General features: G+C 42.0%; 1 protein-coding gene across 4 annotated transcripts in view; it reads left to right on the top strand.

The window, feature by feature from the left end:
* Positions 1-26,397, top strand: part of LOC149822215 (trafficking protein particle complex subunit-like protein) — a 183,416-nt gene that overhangs the window by 21,831 nt on the left and 135,188 nt on the right. For all 4 annotated transcript variants that reach the window (XM_089980716.1, XM_089980714.1, XM_089980713.1 and 1 more), the window contains exons 3-5: positions 597-727; positions 25,409-25,511; positions 25,656-25,670. In XM_089980716.1, coding sequence (XP_089836842.1) covers positions 597-727; positions 25,409-25,511; positions 25,656-25,670 — 249 coding nt within the window. The remainder of the gene's footprint in view (positions 1-596; positions 728-25,408; positions 25,512-25,655; positions 25,671-26,397) is intronic.

The following is a 26,397-nucleotide window of genomic DNA, read 5'->3' as shown; positions in this document are numbered from 1 at the left end:
ACCATCTCTGAAGAGATGCTATAGTACCCTATAAAGTATCATGATGAATGAAGTCTTTCCTTTCTAAGACGTGTTTGTATCAGAACATATTCAGATGCAATCAAGAAGAATTACCAAACTGCAATGGTCAGGTTACAATGAAGAAGTGGTCGTGGACCAAATGGGAAGTATATCTGCAATGGTTAATATTCCAGGGGATGTCGGGGCTCAGTAGAATGTAATCGGTTTTGATATATTTTGGAAACTCTGGACCTGTTAGAATGGTTTGGGAATATGAGCTGCCTAAGTTTCCAATATTCTGCAAGTATTTGTTTTACTTGTAACAGTGTTATTCCAGTACATAATCATGTCCACTTTATGGTATTTAGACAGAAGACGTATCCTTTGCCTAATTTATGCTAGGTGCTTTCAGTTTTCTTCTTTCTTGATGCTGATAGTAGCATGCTGCTAATCTTTGCATAAAATTCATATCCCTAATCAAGCTCATTTAGTTGGGTGGGTGTAGAGTCTTGTCTTGTTTGTGCCTTGCCATCACGAGTGGAACATATAGTTGCTTTCTGCAATGAAGATAATTCAAATTGTTCCTCTCTTTGCAGGCAGAAATACAAACAGAAAGGCAGCGAGTATTGCTCTTAGACACTGCAAGATCACCTGTAGAGTCAATAAGGTCTGGTGGACGATATGATTTCATTGTAGAGCATGATGTGAAGGAATTGGGGCCTCACACGTAAGTTACAATGTCTCGAAGGAAAAAAAAGTTTAGACAGTCTTATATCTTAACATGCATGTTAGGTTGTGCTAAGGTGTATTTGTAGGATTTCTTTTTATTTTATTTATCCTTGTATTCAAGGTACATGAAAGGTATATTTTTCTGTATTTAATCTTTAGTTTGGGTATATTCTATGCGTACCTTTTAGGATTTAGGTTAAGTACATCATGTATACTTTAGGTTAGATTAGTTTTTTTTCTTTTAATTTTTTAGTCATTGTTAGTTTTTTCCATTTTTTGAATGACCAACTATTTATTGAGATTTTCTCCAATGAATAATCACAAATATTGGCCTCAACTATATCTTGACATGGAAAATTATTGGGATATAGGTTTTTCTATAAATATCAAGAAAATCATGGAAAATGAAAAATGAGAAAAAGTTGGAAAAAATAAGAAAAAATATATGTTAAGCAAAGAAGTGTTAGATTTTCAATCTCCAGGTCGTTCCACGCGTGAGAGCTGAGAAACAAAGAGAGATAGAGAAAGGGAGAGAGAAGCTGGGAAAAAAACCGATACCCTATTATCTTAGGGTCGGCTGCTGTGTAAACTCACTTATATTAACATGCTGTTACAAAAATTAGGGTACTAAAGTACCCTTATTACAATAACTTATATTACACAATGCCATTAATGAGAAGTTAATGTCACGGGTCTGGATCTCCAGATCCATGACCCATAACAAGGGAAAACACTTCTTTTCACCCTCCCTCAAGTTGTGCATGATCTTGAACCATGAACAACTTGCCTTTTAACATCCAAAATCTGTCTTTTGTCAATCCTATTGTAAATATATCCGCCACTTGATCTATAGTTCGTACAAATTCAGGCTCAATCTCTTTCTCTTCTACCTTTTGTCTCACAAAATGCTGATCTATTTCAATATGTTTGGCACGACTGTGATGGATTGGATTAAAGGGCATACTAATGGCACTCTGGTTGTCACACAAAAGAAGTGATCGAGAGATCGATTCTCCTACTTCTGTCAGTAGGTGTCTAATCCAAGTAGCCTCAGCAGTGGCGGCTGCCATTGACCTGTATTCAGCCTTTGTACTGGATCTGGCAATAGCCTTTTGTTTCTCACTACTCCAAGAAACCAAATTCATCCCAACAAACACACAATAGCCGGATATTGATCTGCGTTCATCTGGGTCTCCTGCCCAGTCCGCATCAGAATAAACAGTGATTTCATGTGCATTTTGCCCATTTATCTTTCGCTTATATATGAGGCCATCCCCAACCGTTCCCTTCAGATATCGAAGTATCCGTTTAACTGCTTCCATATGCCCTTTACATGGTGCATGCATAAACTGAGAAACTTGATTCACCGAGTAGACTATATCAGGGCGAGTAAAAGTGAGGTATTGTAACATACCCACTATGCTACGGTACTGTGTGGGATTATCAAATGGATCTCCATCTTGAGAGCTAAGCTTTTGATGAAGAACGCTAGGAGTGCTCAAGGGCTTGCAGTCTTTCATACCCGCTTTATTGAGAACATCAATGGTATACTTATGTTGAGTGAGAGTCATCTATTCAGAAGTACTGTCGACTTCAACTCCAAGAAAGTATCGTAGTTTGCCAAGGTCCTTCATTTTGAACCTCTTATTCAAGAGATGTTTGACTTCTTCAATGTGCTCATTGGAATTACCAGTGATGATGATATCATCTACATATATCAACAACAGAGTAATTGTGTCTTGGTTCTTAAATATAAATAAGGAGTGGTCAAGAAGAGATTTCTTAAAACCATATTTTTGTATTTCAAGAGAAAAGCTGTCGAACCAAGATCGAGATGCCTGCTTCAATCCATATATCGCCCTTTTTAGTCTACAGACATATTTTGTAGGATTACCTTCTGCGTAACCAGTGGGTTGTTCCATGTATACTTCTTCTCTCAAATCTCCATGAAGAAAAGCATTCTTCACATCAAGTTGGCTAATAGTCCATTGATGTTCAATAGCTAAAGAAAGTATGACTCTGATTGTCCCCATCCTCACCACTGGACTAAAGGTTTCATCATAATCTTGTCCTTGCTCCTGTGTAAAGCCTTTGGCTACAAGTCTTGCCTTGTATCGCTCTATAGTCCCATCTGGTTTATACTTTATTTTGTACACCCATTTCAAACCAACAACGTTTCTGTCAGGTGGTCTTGATATGACATCCCACGTACCACATTCATGTAGAGCTTCCATCTCCTCATTCATTGCTTCAATCCATCTTCTGGAATTTGATGCTTGAGAGAACGTTGTGGGTTCATCTTCTTTATTCAAGGCTGTTAGAAAGAGTTGAAAATCTAATGAGAAATTTTCATAACTGACCCACCTTTCAATTGGATGGCGAGAACGTGTGGATCTTCTAGTATCAACGATGTTGGATGTAGAGGATGCGTCCATATCCGAATTAACTATGGTGGGCGGCTCTCTTTCTCGTCGAGTGTAGACGAGGCCTTTATACCTTTCTGGATTCAAAGTTGGGTCTGTATTTTCATGGGCAATCATTTCATCAGTAGACATAGGTTTCTTATCCTTTTGAGTGCAGTTTGAGCAAACATCACTAGCTCCTGAGAGAAGTTCATAATTCAACCAAGGATAATAAGCCTCAACTTTAGGTTTTGATTATGAAGAACTAGTATATCGACAATCAAAATTTAATTCATCGAAGATGACATTTCTTGATATTTTGATGCGCTTGCTCACCGGATCATAGCACCTGTACCCTTTATAGTCATCAGCATAACCCACAAACCTGCACTTCAGGGCCTTGTCCTGAAACTTATGTCTCATTGAACTGTCAATATGAACATAGCACAAACAACCAAACACATGCAAATCATAGTAGTTGGGATGTACACAAAAAAGAGACAAGTAAGAAGACTTGTTTTCCAAAATAGTCATGGGCAATCGATTTATCACATGAACTGCAGAATGAAAAGCCTCTGTCCATAAAGTGATCGGAAGACTACTGTCATGCATCATGCTCATCGCACTCTCAACCAGGGTTACCGGAAGCGCCTAGCTAAAAGGGGAAGCGCGCTTCGGAAGCGCGAAACGTCGCACTTCCGAAGCGTGGGGGAAAGCTTCCCCCTTTTTTGGGAAGCGCGCTTCCCTTTAATGGGGGTCGCGTTTCCCTTTAATGGGGGACACACTTCCTTTTAATGGGAAGCACACTTCCCATCACGCTTCCCCCTCGCTTCCCCTGTTTTTTCAATTTTTTTGTATTTTTTAATTTTTAATTTTTATTTTTTCCGCTTCCCCCTCGCTTCCGAGACGCTTCCTAGGTCGCTTCCGAGACGCTTCCTAGGTCGCTTCCGAGACGCTTCCTAGGTCGCTTCCGAGAGGCTTCCCGAATCGGTCCTAAGTGGTCCCACGCTTCCCCGCTTCCTAAAATTTTGAAAGTGCCTCGCTTCCCGCTCCCGCTTCCTCAATTGGCAACCATGCTCTCAACAATATGGCGATGCTTCCTTTCAGCAATCCCATTCTGCTGAGGTGTGTGTGGGCAAGACACCTTTTTCCTTATCCCATTACTTTGAAGAAAGTTAGTAAAGTCAATGGAAGAAAATTCACCTCCTCCGTCACATTGGAAACTTAGGATGTTTTCAGAAATTTGGTTCTTGACAAAGGAATGGAAATTTCGGAACAACTTAAAAGTCTCAGATTTGTGTTTCATGAAAAATATCCAAGAATAGCGAGAATAACTGTCAACAAATAAAAGATAATATCTAGTTCCAGATATGGAAGCAACTGGAGCAGACCCCCAAACATCAGAACAGATAGTCTCAAAAGGTCTTGAAGCTCTTTTATTGATAGAATGAAAAGGTAAAACATGACTCTTACATAAGAGACAACTAGAACATTTGTTGTTATTGACATTTATTCCTAAACTTGACTTGGGAATGAGGTTATTTGAAACAAGCTTTTCAATGAAACTACTACTGCAGTGACCTAGACGACCATGCCAAAGGTTTGGCTTATTGACTTCAGAGACACTAAAAACTCAGGTAGGATTTTCAGAAGGCAACGATGATTGGAGCTTCAAGTTTGGGTCTGCAGAGCGAATATGTGCTGAAGGATCTTCTTGAAAGATATACATATTGCCTTGCCGTTTTCCTCTAGCGAACGTCTCCTTCGTGCAGATTTCGCGGATTTCGCATGAGAAAATTACGCTCACAAGCTTGCTCGAGTCTCAAATTTTGGGCAATCTCGAGCTGCGCCAAAAATACTAAACAAAGTAGAAAAACTACTTCCGAACGTTTTGATTCGCGAAAACCAGTTGTGATGGTGCAACACCCAAAGCCTCCAACGTTATTTGTAAAACTATTCAATCGATGAATCAGGGTTCTTACAAAGGACCCTTCCATCATCGAGGTTTCAAAGTTTAAACCTTTCTATTCCTCGATCGCAGGCGCGAGAGAGGTGCAAGCCTACGCACGTTCCCTGAGTTTGAAACTACGAAACTCCGTACGAAGAAATGCTACAGGATAGTGTGTGCGATGGCAAGGTGAAAACAACAACAGTAATGCAAAAACTCAAGAGCTTGGCGCGAAGCGCGATGGCAAATTTAAAGACAGAAAGGTGGAAATGCGAAAGCAAAAGCCTGGGCGCAAAGCGCGACGGCAGACAGAGAACAAAAAATGCGAAAGCAAATGACTAGGATCGCAAAACTGTGTCCTTGAGCTAAAAGACAAAAAGTAGTAAATGCAGAAACAAAAGCCTGGGCGCAAAGCGCGACGGTAGACAGTGAACAATAATTGCGAAAGCAAAGGATAATGATCGCAAAACCGCGTCCTTAAGCTAAAAGACAAAAAGTAGCAAATGCAGAAACAAAAGCCTGGGCGCAAAGCGCGCCGACAAATTTAAAGACAGAAAGCAGGAAAATGCGTAATGCACCTTGACAAGAGGTATCGTCTTTGACCTAAGTACTTGATCTCGACGATCCACGATCTCGATTGGTCTTTCTTCGAACGTCAAATCCTTCTGAATGTCCACATCATCGTAATGGATGATGTGTAATGGGTCATGCACATATTTCCTTAACATGGATACGTGAAAGACATTATGGATCTGAGCGTATTGAGGAGGTAAAGCCACACGGTAAGCTGCTTCACCAATTCGGTCTAGGATCTCGAATGGTCCGACGAATCTGGGACTTAGCTTTCCCTTTTTCCCGAATCGGAAAATGCTTTTTGTGGGACATACTTTAACAAAAAACCATATCTCTCATCGAGAAGGTGAGCTCTCGACGATGCCGATCTGCATAACTTTTCTGTCGGCTCTGGGCAGTACGGAGTCGTTCCCGAATCAACTGAACTTGCTGAGTGTAGTGTTGTAATACTACAGGAGAATCCCATCTTTGCTCGCCAACCTCGTCCCAGTAGATAGGCGATCGACAAGGCTTCCCGTATAAGGCCTCGTAAGGGGCCATCCCGATGCTAGCGTGATAACTGTTGTTGTACGCGAATTCGGCCAGACTGGTATGAGAATCCCATTCTCCCTTCCAATCCATCATGCATGCACGTAGCATGTCTTCCAAAGTCTGAATCGTGCGTTCAGACTGCTCGTCGGTCTGAGGGTGGAAAGCGGTGTTAAACTTCAATTTTGTACCCAAGGCCAACTGCAATTGCCCCCAAAACCTTGAGGTGAACCTTGGGTCGTGATAAGAGATGATAGACACTGAAACACCATATAATCTTACAATCTCCCGAACGTAGAGGTCCGTCAGACTGTCGAGTGACTGACTGAGGCGGATAGAGAGAAAATGTGCCGATTTGGTGAGTCGATCAACGATCACCCAAATTGCACCATGCTTTCTCCGAGTACTCGGCAAACCGACGATAAAGTCCATAGTGATGTCTTCCCATTTTCATTGTGGGATTTCTATCCGCTGCATCACTCTGCCAGGTCGTTGATGCTCGATCTTAATCTGTTGACAAGTCAAACACTTGGCGATATACTCGGCCACATCTTGCTTTATTCCGTTCCATCAATAACCTCGCTGCAGGTCTTTGAACATTTTTGTGCCTCCCGGGTGGATCGTGTATCTGGACTTGTGAGCCTCTGCGACAACCTCGTCTCTTAAAAAATGATCGTTTGGGACTCAGAGGCGATTCTTATACCATATACTCCATTCTTTAGCAGTTTTGTCATAGGTAGAGAGATTTTGGAAAAGTCCTGCATAAATCTTCGATAATATCCAGTTAATTCAAGAAAACTCCTGATGTCACGAACATTCCTCGGTTGTTACCAACTTAGTATGACCCCACCTTGGCAGGATCTACGGATACCCCTTTCTCGGATATGACATGCCCCAAAAACATAACCTCCTTGAGCCAAAACTCGCTCTTGGAGAACTTAGCGAACAAACACTCCTTCGCAGGGTCTCCAAAATTATAATTAGGTGTTCACAATGTTGATCCCAGGTCTCCGAGTATACCAGGATGTCATCGATGAACACGATTACGAAGGTGTTCAAAAAGGGTTTGAACACGGTTCATGAGGTCCATGAAGGCTGCAGGAGCGTTGGTGAGTCCGAAAGGCATGGCGGTAAACTCGTAATGCCCATACCTGCTTCGAAAAGCTGTTTTGGAGATATCATCTCCCTTAATTCTGAGTTGATGGTACCCAGATCTAAGGTCGATTTTAGAGAATATCCTAGCCTTCCTTAGCTGATCGAATAGATCCTCGATGCGAGGCAACATATACTTATTCTTTATTGTGGCCTGATTGAGCATTCGATAATCAATGCACAATCGCAACGATCCATCCTTCTTTTTAGCGAATAGGACATGAGCTCCCCAGGGCGAGATACTAGGGCGAATGAAACCCAAATCCATCAACTCCTGCAATTGCTTCTTGAGCTCCTCGAGCTCAGCTGGGGTCATTCGGTGTGGAGCTTTAGAAATCGGCTCGGTACCCGGTAACAACTCGATGTTGAATTCCACTTCACGAGGCGGGGGAAGTCCTGACAGCTCCTCTGGGAAGACGTCTGGAAAATCACGAACAACCTCCAAATCTCCGATCGAAACTTGCGATGACTCAGACTAGACGACACTGACTAAAAATGCAGTGCATCCCCTTCTTAGGTAGTTTTGTGTCTTTAGCGAAGAAATTATCTTGCTAGCTCAAACCGGTCTCACGATCTTGAATTCCACCTTAGGCATCCCTGGTGGAGACAAGACAATTCTACTATCCCGACAAAAGATTTTAGCATGATACTTATGCAACCAATCCATGCCTAGGATGCCGTCGAACTCTGTCATCTCAAGCAAGATAGCACGAGCGAGCAAGTGCCGATCGGCTAAGACTACGTCCAAAACTGGTACGTAGGTCGCACAAACTATGTTCTTCCCAATTGGATTATACACGTCGAGAACATTGTTCAAAGGACTAACAGGTAAGTGCAAGTGTTCAATAAACTTTACGAAAATAAAGGAACGAGTGACACCACAGTCAAAGAGTACAAAAGCTGTTTGGTTAGCGACCAAAATGGTACCTTGCACGAGCTCGCCCTTGGTCAACTGCTCGACCGTGGCGGTGTAGAGGCATCCAGGCGTCTTCTTCTGGCTGCTGGATTGCGGCTGTTGTGGTTGTTGCGGTGGTCGAGGAAGCAGAGGTGCTCCGTTGTTTCGCCTGAGATCATCGATCGCCTTTTTGCGGCATTCACGGATGTAATGACCCATCTTGCCACAATACAAACATCCACCGGTCTCACGAGAGCATGCTTGCCCAGGTAAATGAGCAGAGATATAGAGCCCAAACATGCCCTGTTGGAACGCCGATCACCCAAAGTCATGAGCCCAAACGAGACCGGTTGAGTCTCAATCGAGATCAGTCGAATCAAAACATTTGGAACGCCGATCACCCAAAATCTCAACGCCTGAGGTGAGCCTAAAGCCCTCCATGGATCAAAATTCAAAACCCACCCCACTCTGTGTCGTCAGGCTGCAAGGGGGCTCCTTGCTTACGGTTGGTGACTCAGTCCACGACTCAGACGTCAGTGGATGAGAGGAGAGAGAATCGAAATATAGAGAGAAGAGAGCATACCTGAATAGAGACATCGTCGGACGTCGGTGGAGGAGGTCGCTGGTCGTCGGACGTCAACGGAAGAGGTCGCCGGTGGCCGAAAATGAGAGAGAGAGAGAGTTGGGTGAAAAAAACAAAAACCTTAAGTTGCATTTTTTTATTTTCAAGATTTTTTTTAAAATGTCCATTTTGCCCTTATTAAAAAAAAATCTTTAAATGTTTTGTTTTTCATGTGTTAAAATTCTTTTTTAAGAAGGGCAAACTGGACATTTTAAAAAATGCGTCCCCCTTTAAAGAGGTACGCGTTTCCCTTAAAAGGGGGACGCATCTCCCTTTAAAGGGGGATGCGCTTCCCTTAAAAGGGGGACACACATCCTATATTATGCATGCGCTTCCCCGCACGTTTTGGAAGTGCCGCATTTCGCGCTTCCGTAGCGCGTCTCGGGGAAGCGTGCTTCCCCTAATGCATGCATGTTTTCGGTAACTCTGATCTAAACACGTCTTTTCACCCTCCCTCAAGTTGTGCATGGTTTTGAACCATGAACAACTTGCCTTTTAACATCCAAAACCTGTCTTTAGTCAATCATTTTGTGAATATATCAGCCACTTGATCGGTGGTTCGTACAAATTCAGGCTCAATCTCCTTCTCTTCTACCTTTTGTCTCACGAAATGTTGATCTATTTCGATGTGTTTGGCACGACTGTGATAAATGGGATTGAAGGACATATTTATGACACTTTGATTATCACATAAAAGGAGGGATCGAGAGATTGATTCTCCCACTTCTGTCAGTAAGTGCCTAATCCATGTAGCTTCAGTAGTAGCAGCTGCCATTGACCTATATTCGGCTTCTGTACTTGATTTAGCAACAACCTTTTGTTTTTTACTGCTCCAGGATACCAAATTCATCCCAACAAAGACACAATGGCCTGATACGGATCTGCATTCGTTTGGATCTCTCGCCCAGTCTGCATCAATACAACAACAACAACAACTACGCCTTCATCCCAAAACAATTGGGGTCGACGATATGAACCAACAAAGAAAATCATTCTGGGTCTTCCACATGAATATAGACAATAATTTCATGTGCATTTTGCCCATTTGTCCTTTTTCTGTATAAAAGGCCATCCCCAACAGTTCCTTTCAAGTACCGAAGTATCCGCTTAACCGCCTCGATATGCCCTTCACGCGGCTCATGCATAAACTGAGATACTTGATTTACTGAGTAAACGATATCAGGTCGAGTGAAAGTGAGATATTGTAACATGTGGATTATGCTATGATATTTTGTAGGATCCTCATACAAATCTCCATCTTGAGAACTGAGTTTCTGATGAAGTACACTAGGAGTTCCCCAAGGTTTGCAATCCTTCGTACCTGCCTTGTTGGGAACATCAATAGTGCACTTATGTTGGGTAAGCGTCATTCCTTCAGAAGTACTGTCAACTTCAATTCCAAGAAAATATCGTTTACGTATATCAATAGGAGAGTAATTGTGTCTTCGTTCTTGAATATAAACAAGGAATGGTTAAGGAGAGATCACCTAAAACCATATTTTTGTATTTTCAGAGAGAAACTATAAAACCAAGAACGGGATGCCTGCTTCAACCCATATATTGCCCTTTTTAATTTGCAAACGTATTTTGTAGGATTGCCCATTGGGTTGTTCCATGTATACTTCCTCCTTCAAATTTCCATGTAGAAAAGCATTTTTGACATCAAGTTGACTGGTTGTCCACTGATGTTCAATAGCTAAAGATAGTATGACTCTGATTGTTCTCATTTTCACAACTGGACTAAAGGTCTCATCATAATCCTGTCTTTGCTCCTGTGTAAATCCTTTGGCCACAAGTCTTGCCTTGTAGCGTTCTATGGTGCCATCTGGTTTGTACTTTATTTTGTACACCCATTTCAACCCAACTACATTTTTGTCAGGTGGTCTGAGAACAACATCCCAGGTACCACACTCATGTAGAGCCTCAATTTCTTCATTCGTTACTTCAATCCATCTTTTAGAATTTGCTGCTTGAGAAAATGTTGTGGGCTCATCTTCCTTGCCCAAAACAGTTAGAAAAAGTTGAAAGTCTAGTGAAAAATTCTCATAGCTGACCCATCTTTCGATCGGGTGACAAGAGCGGGTGGATCTTCTAACATCTAAAGTAGAAGTAGATGCATGGGATGTATCCGTTTCCTGATTAAAAATAGTGGGCACCGCTCTTCCTCGTCTGGTATAAACGAAACCTTTATACCTTTCTGAATCCAAAGATAACTCTATGCTTTTCTGTGCAATCAACCTATCAGTAGACATAGTTTCTTTATCCTTCTTATCACAATCTGAAGAACAAATATCGTTAGTATTGGAGAAAAGTTCAAAATTCAACCAAGGATAATAGACCTCAACTTTGGGATTTGATTCAGAAGATTTGATGCAACGATGATCAAAATTCAAATTTTCGAAGATAACGTTTCTTGATATTTTGATGCGCTTGCTCATGGGATCATAGCACCTGTATCCTTTATAGTTATATGCATAACCCGCAAACCTGTACTTCAAAGCCTTGTCTTGAAACCTATGTCTCATTGAACTGTCAATATGAACATAACATATACAACCAAACACACGCAGATCATGATAGTTGGGATGAACTTCAAATAGGGAAAAGTAATGAGACTTGTTCTCCAAAATATCCATGGGCAATCGATTTATCACATAGACTGTTGAATGAAAGGTTTCTGTCCATAGAGTAATCAGAAGATTACTATCATGTATCATACTCATTACACTCTCAACAATATGATGATGCTTCCTTTCGGCAATTCCATTCTGCTGAGGTGTATGAGGGCAAGACACCCTTCTCCCTATTCCATTACTTTGAAGAAAATTAATAAAGTCCCTTGAAGAGAATTCACCTCCTCCATCACATTGGAAGCAAAGAATATTTTCAGAAAATTGATTCTTGACAAAAGAGTAAAATTTTTGGAACTTGAAGGTCTTAGACTTGTGTTTCATAAAGAAAATCCAAGTATAACGAGAATAACTGTCAACAAATATAAGGTAATATCTAGTTCCAGATACAGAAGCAACTGGGGCTGGCTCCCAAACATCAGAACATATAATCTCAAAAGGTCTTGAAGCTCTTTTATTGATAGAATGAAAAGGTAAAACATGACTCTTACATAAGAGACAACTAGAACATTTGTTGTCATTGGCATTCATTCCTAAACTAGACTTGGGAATGAGGTTATTTGAGACAAGCTTCTGAATGAAACTATTACTGCAATGACCTAAACGACCATGCCAGAGATTTGACTTATTGGACTCAGAGACACTAAAAACATATGAAGGAATCACTGAAGACGACGATGAGGAGAACTTCAAGTTAAGATCAACAGGGCGAACACAAGTAGCGGGATCTTCTTGAAAAACATACATATTGCCTTGTCATTTTTCTTTACCGAATGTTTCTCTCGTGCAAAGATCCTTAACAAGAACAGAAGAGGGAGTAAATTCAACTGAAGCATTGATATCATCGACAAGCTTAGAAATAGAGACAATGTTTTTCTTGATGTTAGGAGCATAAAGAACCTTTGAAAGACTGAGAGAGGACTTTGACATAGGTATAACGAAATTTCCAATATGAGAGATAGAATGGTGGGATCCATCCCCAGTGACTATACTATTTCTACCAATGTAAGGAACAAAGTTTAAGAGCTTACCAGCATCACTAGTAACATTAGTCGTTGCTTTAGAATCCACATACAAAGTACCCTGCTCATTCTGTTTCAGATTTAATCTTGCTAAGGCTGACAATAGTAACTCTTTTATTTCTCCACTGGCCTTTGAGCTATCAGTTTTTCTCTTTGCTTCAGTCTGTGTTGATTTTTCTTTATTTAGGAGAATAAACCAACAATTATCTTTGATGTGCCCCTTTTTATTATACAAAAACAAGTAGGAATTGACCTCTGTGAGTTGGGAGCTATGTTGGGTGTAGGTAATATTCTACGGCTTCCTTGTCCACTTCTTCCTGGTCCTCCTCTTCCCTTAACATCATAAATTTGATCATTATATCTCTCATATTTGGGAGCTATGTTTCTGATAGCCAGTTTGGAGCGATGTCTTTTTCCCACTTTGATCATTATATCTCTCACCTCTTATTAGCTGATGATATGGTATTTTCCAAGCCTCACTTGAGGTATCTCTTATTTTTAGAAAATTCTTAAGGAGTTTGAGGCTTCAGCTGGTATGAAAATCAATGACAGGAACTCTGTTGTAGTTCCGTTTAATGTTGATCAACCTATGGTACAACAGGCTGCTAATGTGTTGGGTTGGCAGGTAGATAAATTGCCAATTAAATATCTTGGCATGCCTTTATTTTCTGGCAAGTTGGAATCAGATATGTACTTACAGATTGTTTCGAAGGTGCAAAAAAGAATTCATTCTTGGAACACTTAAGTTATTATCTTATTCAGGTAGGACTTTGTGTAGCATTCCAGTGTTTTGGCTTGGCTTTTCTCTCTTAGAGTTCCTAAGAAGATTATCCACATGTTGGATTCACTTTTCCAAAACTTTTTATGGAAAGATGGAGCTGTAGGAAAAAGGCCTCATCTAGTTGTTTGGGATGTTTTGTGTAAGTCTAAGTCCGAAGGAGGAGTTGGGTTTCGTAGAGTTGAAGAGATCAATAGAGCTTGCCTTGCTAACTTAGCTATTGATGTCTTTGCAAAGATTCAATGTGGGCTTTATTTTCAAGAGCGGAGTACCTTTGCAATAAAAGTTTGTGGGGAATGCTTATTCCATGTTCGGGTTCCGGGGTTCGGAAAGGTATTATGTGGGGCTGGCTGTGCATTCAAGACTTTATCTCTTGTGTGGTGAAAGATGGTAACATTAAGTTTTAGACTGAATGTAACGACCCCAACTGACCCTTATAAAAATAGTGATTTTTTTTTAAAACAATTTCAGAAACTCACCCTAGGATTTGGGGCACATCACAAATTTAATATACCAAACTACAAACCACACCCTGCATTGAATCAAATGAATAATAAATCAAACTTTATTAATTTAATGAAAATGTCAAATAATCTAGAACATAAAAATCAACTATATTAACTCGAGCCACCCTGTCATTCGTGCCTGTAAAACAATTTTAAGAAAATGGGTAAGAACTGAAGCCCTTTGTACGAAATCTTCTAAAAATCGAAACAGTAAAGAAAATAACATAAATAAATTCATGCATTAATTTTAGAGGAATATCACAATCAATAACTTACCACAACTACTTTACCATTCAAGCATTCAACCAAATTTCATACAAAAACAAATATTATGTATAACCAAATATACATAAACTAATGTTGAATAATAAAATATGCATGATTCAATGCACATGCTTAAATAACTTATTAAGTTATTTATCATAGTTGTTTTTGCATGCATGTCCCTATTAAATGCACATAAGTTTAATTTTCGCTTTTTCTTTAAACCCGCAGATACTCAAAACGGGCATAAATTCCCGAGCTCCCAGTTAGGTTCCCAGTTGTAACTTAACACACAATTTGTATTTTATTATTAAGTTTCACACTTGTTCCTCGACCAATATTAGGAATCAACACCATCCATCGAAAAATTAAAAATCAATATCTAATGTCGAGACATCAAAGAAATCAATATCCACTGACACCACTTTCTTGGTATGCCAAAACTACAGCTGAGTCAACACCCCCCCCTAGGAAGAATGGCTGAAATCTTCCTAAAATAGTGGCCAGAAGGTGAACCAGTATATTGGGTTTAGGGACACATTCTGACACGGAGTTTTAGTATCCTTACGGTCTCCCATGACCGTCATTCAAGATTCCCCCACTGTGGAAGAAACATCAAGAAAACAATTAATTACACTGTTTGGTCTCTTTTACCATTTCAAATAAATTTCAAGTTCTTTACAAAAACCGTTTTGCAAATCATCATTCTAAAACAATTACGGGCCCTGGCCCTCACAATTTTAACAGTGTAATTAAATTTGGAAAACCAATAATTTCCAAAAATAAATTTTGCAATGCGTAAATAAAATCAACAATAGTTAAAACACACATGCTTCTGGCCTACACGGCAAGAAAGAACAAAGACTAGTAAGGGTGTTAAAGACAAGAAAGAACAAAGACTGAAATAAGCAAGATATTCGCTAGATCAAGCAAGAAAAAGTAAGACTAGCAGATCTAACCAAACGTGTTGTGGAGTAAGCAAAACTCTAGTAAACCAAACAGGTAAATACAAGAGCAGTAAGGACCATAGTGCTAAACAAGCAACACTCCAACTGAATAAGACAAACATTTATAACAATGCTCGCAATACATACAATTACCATTAGATGGTTCAGTTCATCGACAAGTAACTACATAAATCGTAAGGCACATGCTATTGCATCACAAACAATTCATAAGCTACACAGGATAAGCAATCATACGGTAGCAGTTATATCACAATATGTAAGCATCTTATAAGACAAACGGCTACATCAGTCCTAGTTGCCATCAGTTTGTAGATTACGAGCTGTATGCAATCACATCAATCATAAGAGACGCACACCAACGAATAAACATTTAACTAGTATGAGAAGCTAGTTATTACTAAGCAAAGAACTGCGTAGGCAGTTTAACCAACTAGAGTAACACTTTGACATACGTGCATAGCTCAACGAGTAGCATACTAAGCTACCGAGTAAGCAAGCAAGCAATCCATGTCACCGCATATTTCATAATCATGTGCGTAGGTTGTATCTTGTTCTCTTTATGAGCTGGCCATTGTGGGTACGCACAAGGCAAAAACGTAGAAACAACCGAGATCGATTCGGGGGTCTATTATGTTATGTATTTTATTATACCCTGAATGACTGACTGAGTCCGCTCCTAAGGGGACGACCAGTGGCCAAGCGAGTAAATCCCCAAAGGCAAATAGGGCCTAAGGATATATCTAACTTCTGCAGAAGTGCCAGACGACTACCACCTAGGATAATTATGGTAGCCCCATTTCTCCTAACCTCCGATGACTGGGGAAGCTAGACCTTTGCTCGTAATAGACATTAATGGCTTGTACATCGGAGTTTTGTACCATCCATCCTCTCTCTTGATGAATCATCCTGAATGGGCACGACGGGAAGTTTCTTAACCGCCGTCCCATTCTACATGCTCTGGTCTTTTGACCCAATCGAGCATCTTGCCTGTGAAGGCGCATAATTATCATTATTTGAATTACACGCGCCACTGTGCGTTCGAGGCAACCACACACCTCTCATCCTACTCACCGCAGTATGCAACGTATCTGTTTTAAAGTACAACCACGATGAGAGGGGTAAGGATCTCTCACAGGAAATCCCCCAACACATCTGCTTTACAGAAGTCCACAGTGAACTCATTCAAGTTTCAACTTCTCGTGCTCGGGTCCTTTAGACAATCCCAAGCATTCTGCCTATTAGGCGAATATCAACATAACAAGATTTAGCTTAAAGTGTTAATACACGTTTCAAGGTTACTATAGACCTCTCGTCCTGCTCCTCGTAGTCCAAACATACCGTACATGACTAAGAGTACAACTACAAGAGGGGGAGCATGGATTCCTCATAAGAAATCCATCAACAATAATCTCGCGAAAGAAGGAAGTGCGCCAACTATCTTGGTTTGACTAGAAAGCTTAGAAACTAGGTCTCGCATCAGAGGTGATGTAACGCCGATCTTGCGATGGCGCAAGTACCTCGATATGATTCTCGCTCTACTCGTGCACAGGCTCTTAAACAAGGTTATCTGAGTTGTATCGGATAGGCGAACTGAAGTTGTAACACACCTCTCTCAAATACATCGATTTGGGAGATCCAACCGCTATCTCGCAAAAAGCTTTCGAAAATTTGCTTTATAAACCTATACATCTTCGAAAATAGGTTTGCACCTAAGACCATCATTTTTGGAGAACCGAAGTGCATAAGTGTGTGTCGTGGCTTTTAAAACAAATAAGCGAAATGGTATACACTATACACTCAGGGAGTGCAAGCTGACAAGGGGCCAACCCATGCACATCATAATATAATGGCAAATCGAGGAGCAAGACTCAATATGCGAAACTGCACCTTAAGCGTAAAACACACAAGCCATACATGAGGTATGAAATCATACCTCGACATTCGAAACACACAAGCAGACAACTACGTAAGCAACTCACGGGGTATGGGATTCTATGCTGACTACGCAAGTGCAAAAGATGATCGCGGGGCATGGAGTTGTACCTTGATAGATCGATAAGCGTAAGCAAGTAAAGGAGCGTACGACAGAGATAAGAATACATGCACGAGCAAAGCATATGCACGAAGTGCGACAACAAAGTAAGGACGAGCAACACATACAAAAAGTAAGTGCAAGAGCAAGCACGACAGCAACAGGAAAGTAAGGTACGAAGAGCAAAAGTAAGTAGTAAGGCCATGGCGGATAAAGCGCGGGGCAACAAGTAAATGCAGAAAGTAAAGTGCGAGAACGTAAAGGAGGACCAGGATTGCATCCTGGAGTAAAAAGGCATACATATACAAGTAAATGCCATGGCGCAAAGCGGCAGGAAAGTAAAGTACAAAAAGGTAAAGAGGACAAGGATCGCGAAACTACGTCCTTGAGTTAAAATGACATGAACTGTAAAGACATGAATTAAAAGCCTGGACACATATAGCGTGGCGACAACAGAAAAGGAAAGTGCAAGAAAGTAAAGAAGACAAGCATCACGAAACTGCGTCCTTGAATTAAAAGACTTACGTATATATTTTATACGTATACATATATCATCATCCTCTTTTAGTTATCTTTCCTTATTTAGCATTTATCTGTTCATTGTCCTTTTACGCAAGAATCCCCTACTTTAAGGGGTTGCAGGTCCTCGTACGCCTGCGGCGTAGGTATGCACGAGCTCGAGCAACTAAGGCGAGCTGGATCCACCGTTCAATCTGCGATGCTTAGAACATTAGTATATGCCGTAATACAAACGAGAAGCGGGTCTGGTAAGACCTGCAGTAGTACCAGACCCCAAATACGAGGGTAGGCAGGGAGCTCAGCTCCCTGCAGAACAGAGGCAGCAAGGCCTCCTGCCTGCAGGAGACAAAGGCAAGAACTCTGCATCCTGCCGCCAAGGGTGCCAGAGGTAGGGGCCTCAGCCCTGCTTGGCAAAAAGCAGCACAGGCAGGGAGCAGGGGCTCCTTGCCTGGCAGAACAGAAAAAGGCAGGGGAGGGAGCAGAGGCTCTCTGCCAAACCTGCTACAACAAGACAGGACAGGGGGTGCAACCCCTGCTGGAAACGAGACAGGCAGGGGGGCTCTACTCCTGCCGGCAACAGGATCAAGGCAGGGGGCAAAGCCACTTGCCGACAAAACATGGGAGAGCAGCGGGAGCTTCGCCCCTGCCAGAAAACACAAGAGGGACAAGGGGAGAGGAACCCCCTGTTGACAAGACAAACGACAGGGGGGGAACCCCCTGCCGGCAAAACAAGAGGGACAAGGGGAGCAGAGCCCCCTTGTCGACAAGGCAAATGGCAGGGGGACTGAGCCCCCTGTCGACGCAACAAGAGCGGCAAGGGGAGCAGAGCCCTCTGCTGACACTAGGGGTGGCAATCGGATCGAGTTGGCGGGTCGGGTTGGCGTGTCAGCATACCTCAACCCGAACCTGACCCGTTTATTAAACGGGTCGGCTGTGCCAAACACTAACCCGACCCATTTAATAAACGCGTAACCCGACATGACCTGCCAACCTGTTTAATAAATGGGTTGGGTCGGAAAAACGGGTTGGCGGGTAGCGGGCGGGTTGGCGGGTCGGGTTGGTGGGCGGGTTGGCGGGTCGGGTTGGCGGGTCGGGTTGGCGGGTCGACAGGTCGGGTTATCGGGTTGGCGGGTTGACCCGCCCACCTAACCCGTTTATTAAACGGGTCAGCCGGGTTGGCATACCCTCAACCCAAACCCGACCCGTTTAATAAACGGGTTAGGCGGGTCGACCTGTTTATTAAACAGGTTTGCTTAAGCCCAACCTGAACCCGCCTAAGAGGCGGGTTGGCGGGTCCTGTCAGGTTTTGCCACCCCTAGCTGACATAGCAAGGACAGGGGAACGGAGCCACCTTCCGACAAAGGGAATGACAGGGGGATGGAGCCCCCTGTCGACAAAGGGAATGGCAGGGGGACAGAGCCCCCTGCCGCCATAGTGAATGGCAGGGGGACGAAGCCCCCCTGTCAACAAAGCGAATGGCAGGGGGACGAAGCCCCCTGCCTGCACAACAAGAAGGGCAGGGAGAAGCGGAGCCCCCCTGCCGACCCAGCAAGGACAAGGGGGGAGCGGAGCCCTCTGCCGGCACAACAAGAAGGGCAGGGGGAAGCGGAGCCCCTTGCCGACAAGAGGCGATGACAGGGGGCTCAACCCCCCTCTCAGTCAACCCCTCACAAAGGAGAAGCAGAAGAGGGGAGGGTTTTACCTGGGAAGACCGTGGCGACGGGGTATGTCGCCGGTGAGCGATGTCGGAACGCGAGTACAAAGGAGAGCAACAACGGATGTTGGCCGAGTTGCCTCGGCAAGGGTGGCGATGGTCGGGGACAGAGGGTGTCGGCCGAGGCTACCGACGCGAGAGGAGACAATGTCAAGGGTAGCTCACCGGGGTGCTGATCAAAGAAGCGGTCTGGCAGAGGCATTGCCAGACAGAGGTGGTTGTCGGTCGCCGACGGAAGCAGAAAAAGGAGGCCGGGGGAGAGGATGCCGACAACAACCCCCTCTCAGTCAACCCCTCACAAAGGAGAAGAAGAAGAGGGGAGGGTTTTACCTGGGAAGACCGTGGCGACGGGGTATGTCGCCGGTGAGCGATGTCGGAACGCGAGCACAGAGGAGAGCAACAACGGATGTCGGCCGAGTTGCCTCGACAAGGGTGGCGATGGTCGGGGACAGAGGGTGTCGGCCGAGGCTACCGACGCGAGAGGAGACAATGTCAAGGGTAGCTCACCGGGGTGCTGATCAAAGAAGCGGTCTGGCAGAGGCATTGCCAGACAGAGGTGGTTGTCGGTCGCCGACGGAAGCAGAAAAAGGAGGCCGGGGGAGAGGATGCCGACAACATCGTCGCCGGAGGCCGCAGTCGATGGCGACGATGATCGCCGGGAAAACTCAACGGGAAAAAGGGGAACGGTGCTGCCGATGGGGGAGCCCGACCGTGGGTTGCCAGCGTCTGCAAGGAAGCTGACGAAGGAGAGAAGACGAAGAGGTGGTTCACCGAAGCTCCGGTGAGGGTCGCCGACAACTTGAAGGTTGTCAACGCTCAGAGGTCACCGGCAGCTCTAGTCGTCAATGTTTGCAGAAGAAGGGGGAGAAGGAACGGGAAGCAGTGCCAATGGTGGTGGCGTTGTCGCCTAGCAGCAGTGCTCGCCGACGACGGCGAGTCGGGAAAGGCGACGAGAAGGAGACTCCGGCGTTGAGGGATCTGACATAGCCGACGGTCGGACGGGAAGAGGTAGTGGGTTGCCGGAGCTCGAAGGCCTCTGACAACTGCAGAAGAAGGCAGAGAAAGTGATGGCCGACGGCTTCGGTCGCCGACGCTCGCTCGGAGGGTGAGGCGGTGAGGACAAGGGGGTCACCAGCACTTCGAGGTCGGCGGCGGCTCCGATCACCGACGTCTGTAAGGGCCGAAGACAGGAGGCAGAGCGAAGGAGAGAGAAGGGGCAAGGGCTTTTGCCCCTCGCACGAGGCGCCTGTGTCTTTTAAAATACACAGGCTTCTCGATCGTTCGAGAAGCCGGGCCAAGCTCGGGTTTTGGTCCAGCTCGGATCCGACACGACGGGCAAACCGCAACACGTGCTTAGCACGTGTCCGACACGTGTTCGATTTTTTTTTTCTAACGGGCTTTACAATAAGCCTGTGCACATTACAACGCGACGACAATGCAAATGATATAAAGCCAAATTCGATGTGCGGAACCACACATCGAGCAAAATAAACTGCGTAAGTGATGCACGATGTACGAAACCGTACATCGACTAAATAAATTGCATAAGCTGTGCATGCTGTACGAAACTGTACATCGGCTAAGTAAATTGCGTAAGCAATACACGATATACGAAACTGTATATCGGCTAAGTAAATTACATAAGCAGTGCACGATGTACGAAACCGTACATCGACTAAGTAAATTTCGTACGCTACTGCCTATGCACGTAACAACACGATGGCAAAGTAAATGACATAAAACCGAACTCGATGTGCGAAACAACACATCGAGCTAAATAAACTGCATAAGCGATGTACGATATATGAAACCGTACATCGGCTAAATAAATTGCGTAAGCAATAGCCTGTGCACGTAACAACACGACGGTAAGGTAAATGACATAAATTTTAAATGGACAATAATACCCAAATTGCGTCCTTGAGTTTAAAAGTATATATATGTATAAGTTGGACGTATTCTATCATTTGTCCTCGTATCCAACTTTTCCCTACCTCGAAGATGGTCGGGCTCGTGCCTTGGTGTGCATGCCGCGTTCGTTGCGTCGATGGGGTGCACTAAATGATTTTTTATTGTGTTGCGAAAGAAACAATATAACCATTTTAATTTAACGAGTAAGCAATGTTTGTGTCGCAGGGGTCGAACCCAAACCTAGTTCGAGTTGATTGGACCGAGCGGGGCTTGATACCAAAAAGATGGATTGAGCCAAACTTAACTCAACTGAGCGAAGTAAAAGGCTGCCCAATATTGCCCCTTGATCGAGCCGGGCTTGGTTTAAGAAGACTGAGCCAAGCTCATGCCAAGGGTGAACTGAGTTGGGTTCGATGCTAGCCGGGCTCAGCTTGGTTGCGTCTGACTAGTAGAAGGCGGGGACCGAGCTGGTTTCGATGATGATCGAGCTCAACTCGGTCACGCCTACCCAGCATGGCTGGCCCACTGCCCACAACTGAGCCAAGCTCATAGGCTCGGTTCCTGGGCAAGAGGGGAAAACAAAGGGGAGGGGGGGTGGGCTCAGCGGTCAGGCCGAGCCTAGCCGACCCACTTCCGGGTTGCTGAAAAAACACAAAGACGAGAGAAGGGGCAGAGGGCTCAACCTGGTAGCCGAGCCGGGACTGGCCCCTAACCTGGACGGGATCGAGCCTAGGCTCGGTCCTCTAGTTGATAGAATAGAGCTGGGCTCGGTATCGAGCCCAACTCGGTATTGTGTCTCAGCTGTAGCTAAAAATAGGGGGACGAAAGAGGGTAGGCGGGCCGTCCCTCCTACCTGATGCAACTAGAGATGAGAGAGGGTAGGAGGGGCGACACCCTCCTGTCGTGATGCTAAAAGGGAGACAAGAGCGAGGACAGCAGTGCCGACTCCAATGGCTATCAAACTAGTCAACAATGTGTTGTCTAGTTTGAATCTAGTTCAAATAGAACTAGACAAAAGAAAAATAAATAAAATAAAATAAAAAATATATAAATACATATATAATACATATATATATGTATACGTATAAAATATATATATATATATATATATAAAATACATGTATATACATTGGTATGTACACACACACACACACACACATATATATATATATATATATATATATATATATATATATATATATATATATACAATTTTAGCACTCTCCCCTCAAACTTATGACACCATGATTGAAAGTTTGACTAAAAGGAATTGAAATTTGGGAGCAACGAGAGGTTTGGTGAAGAAATCTGCTTACTAATATTCTAATATAACATAAGGCAGATCAATAGTCCCATGTAGATACTCCTTTCGTACGCAGTAACAATCCATTTCTATATGTTTAGTATGTTCATGAAATATACGGTTGTTGGAAATGTAGATCGCACTCTTGTTGTCACAACACATGCGTGAGGCTGTGGTAACATGAACTCCCATATCGGCCAACAATCTCATGAGCTTGACCACCTCCATCATTTTGTTGCCATGACCCGATATTCAGCTTCAGTTGACGAAAGCGATACCTTCTGTTGCTTCTTGTATCACCATAAAATCAGAAATTCACATAAAAAAACACAAAAATCTGTGGTTGAGTGCCGGTTATTGGGATCATCTCTCCATTCAGCATCAGTGTAAACAATTAAATCTAATGTAGATGAAGCAAACAAAAAGCGACCTTGTGAAAGAGAAGTATTAACTTAATATATCTAATAATGTGCAAAACTGCTCTCATATGAACAAAAGTGAAAGTGTGCTGAAATTGACTAGCTGTGTGTACGTGTGCTATATTAGGTCTAGTAATTGAGAGGTAAGAGAGTACTCCAATAAGCTGTCTGTAAGCGGTAGGATATTCAAGAGGTTTTTCATCATCAATTCACATCTTGGTATTGACAACCGCATGAGTATCATCTCTTATCATCTGTGATTCCAGACTTGGAGGAATGTCAAAAGAAAATTTAGACATACAATAAATACCCTCTAGGAAAATTAGCAACTTCAATTCCTAAGAAGTATCTTAATAAACCCAAATTAATCATTTCAAATTATTTTTTGAGAAATTTTTTAAAGTTTCCAACTCCCTGTTTATCTCCTCCAGTGGTGATCATGTCGTCTACGTAGAGGAGGAGAATAATAATACCTACATCAGAAATCTTAACAAACAAGGCAGTGTTAGTCAAACAATTTCTTAAACTAATATCAAACATAACGTGACTAAACCTGTCATACTAAGCTTTCGATACTTGTTTAAGACCATAAAGAACTTTATTCAAACGAAGATCTTTATCTTTAGGGATATTTACACTAGGTGGTGCCTCCATATATACTTTAAATAAGTTTCTATTAAGAAAGACATTTTTGACATTCATTTGAAATATAGGACATTGTCTAACAGAGGTAGACTACTAAGGTCCTAACTATGGTCATACTAGTAACTGGAGCAAAAGTTTCTTCATGATCTATGTCATATTCTTGTGAATATCCCTTGACAACTAATTTGACTTTATATCTTTCAAGAGTTCTATCATTCTTGGTTTTTACCTTATATACCCACCTACAACCTATATATTTCTTTTTCTTGTGGAATATCTTGAATAGTCCAAGTACTAGCCTTTTCTAAAGCTTCTAACTCCACCTTCATGACTTCTTCCCACTCATAATGTTCTTTGGCTTGAGCATATGTTGAAGTTTCTACACATGAATGAATTAATGCAATGGATGCCTTGTAATTGCGATAAAAAAGTCATAAGACAAACTTTTCAGGTGGTTTAGAGATTCTAGATGACCTTGTGGTTTGTACTTCAAATTGATCAAAATATTTTTCCAGTGCACATGGGTGATTAGGATCCCTACGCCTAGACCATTGCAAATAGTTCTTGTCCCTATAGAATTGTTCTTCATTAACCATATCATCATGGGTTTGTTCTTCATCTATCATATCATGACCATTATCAAGGTCACATTCATAATCACAATTATGCTTTCCCACACGCATGATCTATGCTTCCTATATGTTTTTTTTTTCACGTTTCTTTTCATGGTTTTCATGTATTTCCTCTCACGTTTCCACTCACTTCCCATGTACTTTCTCTAAATTGGTAATTATCATTGTTAGATTTTAACAAAAATTTAACTCTTTTACTGAAAAATCTTGAAATATAAGAATGATCAATTTTATTTTAGTTTTTATTTGTTTCTTGTTCGATTCCTATTCAGTTACCATATTGCTTCATTTTTTATTCATATTTCGCTTTCAAATTGATACTTCGCTTCCTGCTTCCTATAAATTTTAAAATGCCTCATTTCTGCTTCCTATAAATTTTAAAATGCCTCATTTCTGCTTCTCGTTTCTCGCATCCCGCTTCCCGCTTCCTAGTTTGACAACCTTGCTAGGTTTAAGGTTTAAACATGCACATTAATTTTCAGAAGATGATTCTTCTTGCTTTCAGGCACTTGAACATTTATGATAACCATTTTTCTATGCTTTGCACTGATCATGAAGTTTAAATTCACAACATTGAAAAGATCTTTGAAACTCTTGCAAAAATAATAGACTTTTACTTTCTAATAGCTGCAGCTAACCGTATGCTAGGTTATGATAACCTCAATACTTGCTTCACCACATTATTTGAGAAATCTTTGCATCCAGATATTTACCCATTATGCATCTGACTAACCAGTAAAGTCAGCACTAAATACATCTTTTACAACATTACTGGGATCTGTTTTATATGATTGCGTCATACATGCACAAACTCTTACCTTCCCCATCATCCCCTACACCAATATGCACATGCACATTCATATCATGAGGTTGGTAGTTTAGTACCATGAAAATGTGTCGCATGTATACAATTTTGCATGTATATTAGATTGCAGAATTTTAACCTTGCATGAAGTTGGGAACCACTTATTTAGATATGCTTTTTAAATTATGTTTTTAGTAGTGAATTGATAGCACTCAATAGTGTAGTTCTTCTATGAATGTAGAACATTGTCGGTAGGAATTGAGATATTTTTTAAATTTGTTGACACAGTTGAGCTGTCAGATGTCCTTGTTTTGTTCTATACTTTTTTCTGAGCTTTTGATGGTATACTTCTCCTGTCCTTATGCATTGTAGTTTTTGATATTTGCTTCTTTATTGCTTGTGATATTCTAGGCTTGTATGTACAGCGCTGTACAATGATGGTGATGGAGAGCGTAAATATCTTCCTCAGTTTTTCAAATTTGTTGTTGCAAATCCACTTTCAGTAAGGACGAAGGTATTGTCTATTTAACTCTATAGAGTGCAGACAATACTCTCTATTCATTTTAATTCTAGTTTCAATTGTAAGTCTGCCATTTATGTGTATTGATTAATTTTTTCTCTGCCTTCTTCCATTTGACACCTTTCTATTTTGTTGCAGGTTCGCTCTGTCATGGTATGTTCTGCGTAATTAACTATGGTTAGACAAGAACTTTATTGATTCTATTTGGTCAGATCCTTCTTTTTATGGATGTCTGCTGTTTTCAGTGCATTTGCTTTTATGTAATAATTCCTCTATGAATATTTCGTTCTTTTTATTTATTCCACAACTATATGGAGCCCTTACTAAATGAACTTGAGACATTAGTTCTCGAAACGATTACTGCACTATTATGTAGGATTATGCAACATGAATTGCTTATTCTATATATCTAAAGGAGTTTAATGCCATTGTATATATATTGTCACCAAAGTTGGTATTATTTGACCCATTTATTGTGCATCAATGTGCATTATTTACTCAAGGGTATATATGAGGTTTCATTTTAGTTGGTGCTTGGAATCTGGTTTCGAAGCCTGTCCAATATAATGAATGACCATTTATCAACATCATTCACTTGATTAATACAATTTATGCAATGTTTTCTGAACTTCACGTACTCTATTCATGATCAGTATTCAATGAAGGTGAGGAAATGACCTTGGAAACTGACAGCTAAACTGTAAGAAAAGTTCAAAATATGAGTGGAATCCAATGCTAAGATCTTAGCTACTATCTTTGCTTGGATGGTAGGGGAACTTTGCATAGTGTTGGAGGATGCAACTTTCACCTATTTATTGTCTGAAAATGTGGGAAAAGGTTGGACTATATGTTGTTTTTTATTAATAAGATATGAAAGAGG

Source organism: Nuphar pumila, chromosome 11 (assembly GCF_984573655.1).
Source record: "Nuphar pumila chromosome 11, dmNupPumi1.hap1.1, whole genome shotgun sequence".
NCBI classification, from domain to species: Eukaryota; Viridiplantae; Streptophyta; class Magnoliopsida; order Nymphaeales; family Nymphaeaceae; genus Nuphar; species Nuphar pumila.
This window is presented reverse-complemented; position numbering and strand designations above follow the sequence as displayed.